This window comes from Hirsutella rhossiliensis (assembly GCF_020360975.1).
Source record: "Hirsutella rhossiliensis strain HR02 chromosome Unknown scaffold00001, whole genome shotgun sequence".
Lineage (NCBI taxonomy): Eukaryota > Fungi > Ascomycota > Sordariomycetes > Hypocreales > Ophiocordycipitaceae > Hirsutella > Hirsutella rhossiliensis.
The window spans coordinates 10706973-10717575 of NW_025408667.1; the positions used below are offsets into that span (position 1 = coordinate 10706973).

At 52.9% G+C, this 10603-nt stretch overlaps 2 protein-coding genes across 2 annotated transcripts; one reads left to right on the top strand and one right to left on the bottom strand.

The window, feature by feature from the left end:
• Window positions 1-1595: 1595 nt before the first annotated feature.
• On the bottom strand, window positions 1596-3338 carry HRG_01335 (metalloprotease-like protein; the record flags this gene model as incomplete). Its single annotated transcript, XM_044859806.1, has 6 exons — window positions 1596-2491; window positions 2560-2581; window positions 2637-2764; window positions 2897-2993; window positions 3045-3204; window positions 3256-3338. 6 exons carry the CDS (start codon window positions 3336-3338, stop codon window positions 1596-1598), a joined length of 1386 nt encoding a protein of 461 aa, XP_044726206.1.
• Window positions 3339-9560: 6222 nt separating this feature from the next.
• Window positions 9561-10145, top strand: HRG_01336 (uncharacterized protein; the record flags this gene model as incomplete). The annotated part of the gene is made up of 2 exons (XM_044859807.1): window positions 9561-9704; window positions 9804-10145. The coding sequence occupies 2 exons, from the start codon at window positions 9561-9563 to the stop codon at window positions 10143-10145; spliced, it is 486 nt and encodes a 161-aa protein (XP_044726207.1).
• Window positions 10146-10603: the final 458 nt, after the last annotated feature.

The window sequence follows — 10603 nt, forward strand, 5'->3', positions numbered from 1 at the left end:
TCCGAGTATGAAAGGGTCATCAGCGAACAAACTGAGCCACTTCGACGCAGCATTTCGGCACATCAAGGTAACACGAGTTCCCATACCTGCGACATACGCTTGCATTTCTCACAAATCTTTGCAGAGAACAGAAATCTTGAGCCTCATTGCCCAAAGTCCCAGCATCAGGCGCTTTCCGAAGCGAGCACAAGCTGTGAACAGTCCGGGGTAGCCCAACCACGCCGAAGCCAGCGGAAAAGGAAGGTTGCGCCACGCCCTGCTACCACTGCTTCATACCGTTTCCAAAAGAAGCGCATTGCGACTTGTAGCAGTCAGGAATATGAGTTCTTACGTTTGGGGGAGGTACGAAAGGCATGGGACGGATCCATCGAATATAAGGTCATTTGGAAGCCAACCTGGGCATCTATTGACGATCTCCGGGGCAAACGGGCATTGAAAGAGGCCGAAGAGCTCATTGTGGATGAGTTCGGTCAGGTAGCGTGGGAAAAGGAGATGGCAAGATCTGGTCATTTCGACCTGGATACCGAGTCTGAGTAGAATAGCGAGGTTATGCCAAGACAACCCTATCCCCCTTGCACCTTTCCCCTGACGGGATACGCTCAGCAGGTCCAAGGCCGTCTGGAGTATAGCCCTGCCTTCGTTGACGCTGCTGCTGCTGCTGAGCCTCTGCAACTCGGTCATGCTATTGGTCGTGACTTCATCTGGCGCTAAACGCGTGGCAATTCTGGCGCTCCGCTTTGTCCTATACGCTGTATCGTCAAGTTGTGGCGTGGCTTCCCGAATCTTGCTGCTAGGTCTCGTGACGCGACTCGATTTTTTTTCGTGGGCGTTGGAGCGGGTGGCGCGCCCTGCCCCACCATGATCACGGCCTCGGCTGGCTCTTCCATAATGGAGCTCCTCAATCCTCCGGTGCTGTTCGTTCGAGGAGAACCGTATGCAGTGTCGACTGTCGTTCGTCTTGCCGCGGGTGGTGTGCGCGGCCAGTGGGTACCAGCAGCGGGCTATGAGCGACACCAACCCCGCATGTCTAAAATAAGCGTAGGCGCTAGCACCTTGTAAAACAGGCAGCAAGAGCACCCAGCCGAGCAGAGCCTCGGGTGCCAGTAACCGCCCAGGTGCAGTGGCTGGTAGCCCGAGATTACTGGTTACCCATAGTCAGAGGTTGGCGGCAACTTACAGGTGCCAGTCGCCTTTAGGCTCTTGTTCCTGGTCGCTAGGTGCTGCTGGTAACCGCCCAGCCACAGTGCCAGCAACCATTCATGCGTTCTTGCTGGAATTTCGTAGTGGCCACTGGCCAGTGACCGCGCGGTCACTGTTATCGCTCGCCTATTGGAGGCTGTTTAGGAGCATGTGGACAGAAGCCGAGCCAACGAACACTGGAGCCGCGGCCCGATTGCTTGCAAACATGTCCACCAGGGCGGTTGCGGAAGCTCTCGGTCAGACTCATACCCCATTCAATGTATGCGCTAAGGTCAAGCGGTCCGGTCGAGGGAAAAATCAGGGTAGATATAGTGGCTTGTTTGGCTGAAACTTCACGTCCCGCCAGCTTGGAGCAGTAAGGCTTCGAGCAGCAGGAATGCAAGAAACACGAAAGGCTATTCCACAACTTGCAAATGATCTCCTAGCAAGCCACGATTCCTGCTACGAGCTTCAAACCCGTCTCTCTGCCGCTTCCTCTTATCCCGGGATAACTGAAATAGCTGCTTGTGTTTGGGAGCTGGAAGGAGGTTGGCGCGGTCGAAATCGACGAGCATGACGCGGCGGCGCTCGTCGTTCCAGAGCAGGTTGGGTTCGCGCTCGTCACCGTGGTCGACGCCCTCGGACCAGACGGCCTGCGAGGAGCGCCTCACCTCAGCCGCTAGGTCCGGCACCCCTACCTCCACGGCCACCTCGCCGCCCCACGACATTAGCATCATGTAGACGACCCTTGCCCCGCCCGGGAGGACGTAACCCCTAGTCAGTCGGACGATGTCTAAGTGCACCGGTACCACTTCGCCCTGGAGCCTGTCAAGATGTGCGTAGATACGGCTCTCGTGCTCTAGGCGGTGGAGATGATCCAACAGCGTCCCCTTCCCGACAAATGTGTAGCCGTACGGCGCCAGCTCCAGCTTGAAGAGTATCCCTGTCGCCCCAACCTTGCCCCGGCCGTCCAGCGCCTTGCAGTTTTGATATGGATTCTGGCGCAGCCGCTCACCCACCAGGCGGGTGAACTCGCCGGCGTCGATGGGGTGTCGGATACCGCCTGCGGTGGTGCGATGCGAGAGCACGTTGGGGCAGCTGCCGTCGAGATCCCAGCCTCTTTTGAGGCTCAACAAGCAGGCCTGGGTGCAGTATTGCCTGGCGGGACCCGGATTGGACGTCTCGGCCTCCTCGTCCCCACAGCCGCCGCTCGACGGACCTTCTCTCCGTTCATTCGCGTCGGTCCTTGTCCAAGTCCGGGATGGATCGCCCTCCGGACTATCTTCGTCATCGTCCTCGTTCCTGCGACGAACTGCCTCATCCATGCACGACGACCTGGACCGCAGTGGGTACACTCGCTTGGTGAAGCCAGCAACGGACTGGAACTCCGAGCCATCTGTCCCTTGCGATGAAGACGGCGACGACGAATCCGCACCCTCTGCCTCGAGAAGACGCACTGCATCCTCGTACTGTTCCCCCCATTTTTTCAGCTCTTTCCTTGCCTTCTGCAACGCCGAGTCGAGTGAATTTCCCCTGAGCGCCTCAGATCGAAGACTCAACAGGCAAAAGCTGGCCAGTTGAGCTACTGCGGTATGGGGCACCTGTCTAGCACGATCCCCAGCCGGCGCTTCGACCACCACTTCGTCTGGAACGCATAGATGGTAATACAATGTCTGTGGGTTATCTCGGTCCATATGAAGGAACACCAAGGACTTACCGGCGGCGACATAGCCGTATGCAACCCCATACCAAACCATATAGTCGAAGACTTGTATTAGCGCCATGGCAATTCGTGTTTCCTCCCTCTCTTGCTCCTGCAGCTTGGCATCGCTCTTGTATTTATTGCTATTGTCCCGTGCAACGACCTCCACAAACAGCTTCTCTTTCGCAAGTGTGGCCTTGAGGTACGCCGGCGCAAACTTGTGAGCTGCCATGAAGTCATAGACGAAAGCCATGCTCTCGTCACCATCCAGGTGCGTACGTATGCCCCCTCCATCAGGTTTCATCTGCGGCGGCTTGACTTTCCTTGTGGATGCGATTCGTGTGGTGGTCCCAGTCCGCCGTCGTCGCTCCTGCCTTTCCTCGCTTGAGTCCTCATCTCCAATCCGACTATCGCTCGGTTGCGAGAAGTCGCGGACGTTGTGACTGAATCGTAGCATCGTAACCCCGTGCTCCCCATGTAAACCCTCCTGATTCCATACGGGCGCCAGGATTCCCCGCACGGGAACTTCAACTGCGATCTTCTCGAAGTACTCCACGGCGTTCTCATTACCAGCCGGATCGTAAGAGATAGTAGCTCCTAGGTTTCTGGTCGTACTCTCTTGATGAAAAAGTCGACTCTCACCGCAGACCCTCCTGATCTTGTCAAATTGTTGGTGTCGCTGATAGCTGGCGAAGGTGTTCCAAGGACGTAGCCACTTGGGATAGTATTTATTGTCGACTCGTGTAGCGAGTCCCGTCGAAGACTTGGACTTGTCGGCGAACCCGAGTTTCGTATAGAGGTGGAAATGGCAGTTGTATAAATATTCCTCCAGCGTGGTCCTCTGGCTTTTGCGCCGCTCCTCCTCTTCTCGCGCCTTCGCTTCCTCTTCTCGCGACTTCGCTTGCTCTTTCTCCCGCCGCTCTTTCTCTACCAAACGCCGAAGCTCCTCAATCTCCCGAAGATGTACGGACATCGAATGTACTGGATGGAATAGGATGTGGAAGTGTCGCTTGGTTGGTCTGTGAAGAGGTCGATTTCGAGACTTCAAGTTTTAAGGGGGGATCAATCGCGGTCCGAATGTTAATCCGTCTTACCCCACTTCGAGAAGCCGGTCTGGCGCGCTCGCGGGTCCACAGGTAGATGATGGGGGCCGCAAGACTTGCGCCAACCTGAGTCAACGAATGTTAACCACTTGTTTTCGACCTTTTGATAAGATAATCAACAGCCATTCGGTTCCTGAGCAGTGGCCAGTAATTGATATGCAGTCCACTGTCCAGGCACTACCGTAATGATTAGTCGCCGTGTGGCGAGCATCATCGCCCTCCACGGAAGTTCAATTGCTCCGTTCTGTCACAGTTGCTTTGTGGCGAGAGATAACCATAAAGCGTCTCGCACTTCTTATGACTCTCACTGTGATAGTAGGTCATCCTGTTACGAGCCTGCAGTGAAGGGGGCCCGGTCTCTTTCTTTCGCTCACTTTCACGTGGTGAAATCATTCATTGTACTCATTATTAAGCTCACACCCAAGGCAATCTTGCCTACTACCTACCCCTTACGCTAAAAAGCTCGCACTTGAGATATCATGGTCAATCCTCGGGGTCCCATTTTACCTTATCCCTGGTTGGTTACGGGCCGCCCGATGATTGCTTTTCCCGAGAAGTCAGATATGCTGAGCTTCCCTGAATTGTTGGCCGTATGCTTGCCGGGATCGATGACTGGACAAGAGTTGCCTCACACCAGAGCTCGGCGCGTGTCAATCCACGGCACTAAAGCCCCTGCAAACCACCCCGAGGCAAATTTGCCTTCACCTTAGCTTCCCCCCGAAACTTAAGACGCATGTCAGATGTGACGACCTTGGCTAAGTTGACGGATGGTTGCATTCCAATACCCTTTCTGTGCAACGCGCAGTTGTGGCTCATGCTGAAAGCCTGCAGCAAGTGCACCCCGCATTGAGCAAACACGCTGTGACAAATGCCCGTTGACGGTTGAAACGAAGGCTGGTGGTAAGTAGTTATAAGTTGGTGTGGGTGGATACCTTAGTTCGCTGTGGCAACTGTTCGACTTGCCGTATTCATCTTGTACCGAGCTTGCACCTGCATGTACGCCCAGGTTGACATGGCCAACGAGGCAACGACGTAGCAAAGCAATGAGACTTCAAGGCTTTCGACAGCTTCTAGGTGAAGGATTGACGGATGCGACCCTCCTTACGTTGCAGATATAAGGAATCGCTGGCTGCTGGGGAGCTGTAATTCTGACACGTAAGACATCGAATGGCCTATATATAGACGTTGTCATCGTCGTTGCAAATCGTCATCCTGCAACTCAAAAGCGCTGCCAAGCTACCCGCAAAAAGACAATGGCATCACATTTTATCACCCAAGGCTCGGTTAGATGCGGTCACCTGAATGATGTTGATCAGAAGCAGTGCAGCCATGACAAGCCGTGCCGACTTGGAGTCCAACCCTTTCAGATCATCACCAAAAATTGCAAGAGATGTATGGAGGACCCTCGCAAAAGACTCCACCACAATTTCCACGACCTCAGAGATAGATCGTCTCTACTCCGTTACTGGTATTGTCGAAAAATCAGTGAGGATAGATATTTTTGGGGGCCGTCCAGGTTAGGTGTGGGTGTGGGCATTCCGGTTTTCAGGAGCATCAGCGCTGAAATGGAGATAAATATGCACGAAGCATGGCAGGACGAGTCCAGAAGATTTTTGAAATTGGCGACTTGCGGTGCGAGCGCGGTTTTTATGGATGGTCAAGAACCGTGTTCTGTGGATGAGTTGGACAGCGATAAGGGTAGAGCACTTTTAGAAAGGGCGATGGAAATGATTCTTGAAGAGACGAAAAAGTCAAAGGAACTGCCTAGTATATAATTGTCTTTTCCCATCTCCGAGATCTATTCTCTGTTCCTTCCCTTCCAGATTGGCAATCCTGCCTTTCTTGACGCTCACGACAATGGCCCCAATAAGGCCGACCGGCGACTAGGCGAGAGCCAAGTTCTTGGCTCTGCGCGCCAGTGCGAAACCCATATTACGGAATTGTCACAGCTGAGAGTCACGCTTCCTGCAACCGCGCTATTGCCCCCAAATCCCAATGTGGAATGGAGCAAATGCTCGTGTCTTTGGCCATCCTTGTTCGGCCCATCTCCACCAGAGAGCTCATGGTGTCATCAGGCCCCTGGGCAAGTGGCCCTCTGTGCTGGTCCATGGCGTTCCGACCCCTAGTCAAGGAGTACTTGGACGCATGCAAGCTAGAGTGCATGAACCAGGTTGTATGCACTGCTGATGATGCCGAGATACTGGATGCCTCGTAACTGTGAACCAACCGCATTGACCGGTTGAAGACGTGTCATTCCACCCAATCCTACTCTGACCAGGGCCGGTTTAATGGGGGGAAGCTCACCCGCCTTATATATGTAAACCATCATATTGAGTATAGCTCCTTCTCAGGGCAATGACGGTGTAACCTCACTATGCCCGAAACACCCATTACCAAATCACTCTACGTATGTCTGCCCATTTGCTAAACGACTAGACAAGTCTTGTGGCTCTCTTCATCCAATTGTTACTTTCCGAGTACCAAGAATCGCTGTTTCGACTCAATATCATATAAAGCACGTCTTGTTCCGGGCAAACCCGGAGCTCACTTTCTCATTACTCCAAGTCTAAGTTACACTCTCTCTACCGTTAAAGGTTTCCAAATTTCGTTATGCGGGACGAGATTACCGTTAGGGAGGTCACCGAGGCCGGTGTTATATTTGCCGTGACCACGGTATTTCTGGTTTTTTACCTGTACTGGATGATCAGAGCCAAGCCGCAAGAACCTTCGATCAGAGTCAAGCCACAAGAAAATTTCATCAGAGCCATCAAGCCACGAGAAGCTTCTCGTAGGCGAACATGGGCGTCGATTCCCACAGCATGTCTCCTCTTGGGTTCCGGACTAATATTCGCCGCTTTGTTTGGTAGTGCGAGAAGTGCACTTCTACCAGGCGTCCTTGCCTACCCCTTTTTCACAGCCTGGAGAGGAGTCACTATATTATGCATCGACATCATCGAGGTACGTCCCACTCAGGCCCGTTTGGTTATCTCCCCGATGTACTCATGGTTTAAAGCTTATTCAAGTTGTCGATCCCTTGATTTACGCCTATTTTTGTAGCGCCGTTGAGCCTGACCCCTCCAGGGCGAGAATAATCATTTTTGGATTAGCATTGGTCTTTCACCTTCCCTTCATTGGGGCGACCGTCTGGCAATTCTCGCTATCCGGCGTCGAATGCTGGTGGGCTGCTCCAATGGTGTCTCACTTGGTTACCGTTATTATGGTTATGGCGATAAGGAGGAAGACACCGTCTTTCCATCGTCTTGACCGGCACTCCAAACAGCCTCGGCCAGAGCAGCCGACGTCAAACCAGGGGATGCCGTGGCTTGGAGCAGTGAGCGGATTGGTGTTCCTTGCATCATCTGTGCTCCTAATATGTTCTGTGACTGGTTGGGTGAGACACCAGTTTGGAGGTCAGTGTGGACTTTGTCTGGTGATTTTAGTTGTGCCAGCAGTACCCCTGGACAGTATGATGAGGAAGTACCAGAGGAAACGGGTAGACAGAGAGGTGCAGCTGTCTGTGGTGTTAGACCCCGGTACTGAACGGTCGACGGAGCACCTAGTATTTTCCTGAAGGCACTGAATCAGACAGACGGCAATTACATAACTGCACGCCCTCAGTTACGGTGACTTCCTTAGATTCAAGCATTCCAAGTTTGGACCACACGCATATGCTATATTCATGTCGTGCAAACGCTCCAAGTAACCCTGCCAAGTTGGAAGCGCGATGTAAAGGTGCCTTCCGAAGCATGAATTGAATACCTGCTTTCCACGTCAATCATGATCTTTTCATTGGTTCAACTACACTCTCCTCGACCGAAATACCCACACTAGTTCACGCAAATGTTCACCAGTCGTCTGAGAGATATTCCCAAAGGACTTGTCGGACTCACAGGAGGACTCGATAAGAACAACCGACTCGTCCCACCCCAATATCCACGCTGTAGACAGTGCCCAGACGTACAAGTATGCCTGAATTCCCCCCGAAAATGAAGTGTGAATCTAAGTCCAAGATCTAGGGTGCAGCCAGCTCGCCGTGAACGACTACAGCTCTGATATAAGCGAAAGCGGCGAGCTAAGCATGAAGTGGGGGCTGTTCCAGCGTGCGACGCCCTTTAAGTAGGGTAAGGTAGTGGCAAGCATCTATTGCGCTTATAGTGGAGTGCAAGAAAGCAACAGTCAATCTCAGACAAGGGGTTTAGCGAAGAGCCTTAATTCATTTTTCTGCATGCTCAAGTCAACGTGCGATTTCGGGAAGCCCCGGGTAGTTTTTGCCACAAACGACTAGCCGCAGTGTGCTCACGACCGAGTTGACCGATTGAATTAGACTTGGACTCGTGTTGGGCAGGCGGCAAGGGCCGGTCACAACCGACGCCGCCTTGAACCATCGACAGGCATCGCATGATTCGGTGACCTGAGAACAGTTCCCCGACAAGTCTCGCATGAAGGCGAGCGAGGATGGAAATGCCAGCTTGTGGAGTCAACTTTTCTTAGAGGATGTATCTAGGGGCTACTACCATTCTAATAGCTGGTGAAGATAGGAAAACTCAAAACTCCTTCACGACCTGCGCCAAGTTGGCGACTTCCTGAGCTAAAGGTTGCGGAACTTCTAGGCGCGCAGGGTTTGTATGTCACGTAATAGTCGGAAACAGTCTCATGACAGGGCCCTCAATCTGAATCCTCAATGGTTGCCCAAATTCTGGGAGATGGAGATGATGAGCAGGATCGTGAATGTATGCAGCGTTGTGTCCCATCTCCGCGAAGTTTGTCACCGAACTGACGTGGACAAGCATTCGAGGCCCTCGTTAATTGAGGTTACTTCCCGGGTGCTCAATGGCGGGTTCCGTATCGTAGGGTGGGCGGTAGGGCAGCAGGCAAGGTTTCCGCGGGTGTAAGCAGTAGGGGCAGCAGGCAAAGTTGCCTCGGGTGTGAGGGGTAGTGGCAGCAGGCAAGGTTGCCTCGGGTGTGTGGGTAGGAGCAGCAGGCAAAGTTGCCTCGGGTGTGAGGCGTATTGGCGGCAGGCAATATTGCCTTTGGTGTGACTGTGGACTTAATAACAAGGTAAAGTAAATGGTTTCATTACTTGAGCGAAAAAAAAGAGTCATTGCCCTTCCCTGCAGGCTCGCAGCAGGATGACCCACCAACTTTGGACCTTGCGACTCGCGATTGAACCGGCAAAGACCGATCGATGCTAGCGCTTGGAGCCCGTTACCACCTCATGACGGGGCCGGTTGCGTGAATGAAAGCCAGAAGGTCTATGACAGCGTATCGTTTGTAAATATTCACCTCATTGAGTGGCGGTCTGCAGGGTGCCACCGCTGACTGCCGTCGCGGGTGCATATCTAACAAGTTGGCCCGAACAAAGGCCAGCCCTCGTAGTGTATTGGCACCCAATCGTTGCCAGATCTAACCATGGGCACATGCGGACCCCGAGAGAGAGTTGCATGGGAGATGACCTCGCCGATTGTGTGACTGTTCAAACTGAAGTATAAGTCGGCTTGTCTGCACCACAAGCTGTTGGTTTCGGCATCTTAAATCGCTCTTTATGTCAGCAATCTCCGTCACTAAAATCATTCACCATGAGTCTCCTGACCTCACCGGTTCTTCAATGTCTTTACTACGAAGCCCAAAACCACGATATTGAGTATAAGGCGAAGAACTTTTGGCAAAACTTTTTGATACAGGAATTTCCGATCCATCAGAACTATCTTGTGAACTCTGAGGTAAGCCCGGACGGAGAAAGCAGCACAAGACTGGACCTCAGTGTTGGGCGAGTCCTTGGAGAATATCCGTACCAAATTCATCCGACTTTAATGTTTCAGGAAGTAAAGCGAAAAGGGACAGGCGAGCTCAAAAAGGTGGAGGAGCAGCTTCGGAAAGGAGCCAAGAGATACCTCGAGAAATCTGGTGAGGAATTTGTGTACGGCATGACGGGCTGGGGAACGAAGGCCCGCGTCTGGATCATTGAGCGAAGTGGAAACCACTACCGAATGAGGCACCTGTACTTTGGATCTGACGGCGAAGCTGACCGGTCCTCCTACGTCGACGCCAACGATGACTACGCCTATTACATTTCATGCTTCGTCGCCTACCTCAAAGGGGAAAATCCACCCCAAATGCCCGAGTCACTTCAGCAAGGGCCAAGCGCAGCTTATCAGCACTAAGGGCTGAGAATGGTAGGGTTTGGTGGTGGGTCGAAGGGGCTGGCTGGTTCGTTATTGGACATACTGTACGAAGTGCGAAATATAACGCTACGAGCTAGCGGATCGAGCCAAAAGTGTGTATGAGGCTACAAAAGAGAGTGCTGTGTAACTCAGTGCACCCAGCTTCCGGGACCCTTCGCACCACTAATGCAGGCATATTCCAACGGCAATTGAGGCTGCATTTCATGGAGGCACCGTTAATGCTTGCAGAATCGAGAGGTTTACCTCTGATTGTATGGATCTCCGGGTTTCGAACCAAGAAGCCGGTTGCCCAGTGTTTTCCAAGTGGTTGAAGATCTCCGCTAGCCTTGATGATGCGGCCAGCAAATTCCTTGAGCTCGGAATACGTTGGAGGTAGCCCTGGGGCCCCTTGCGCAAGAACCCACTGGCAGAGGTGTTTTTCTTGATCTCGATTGAGC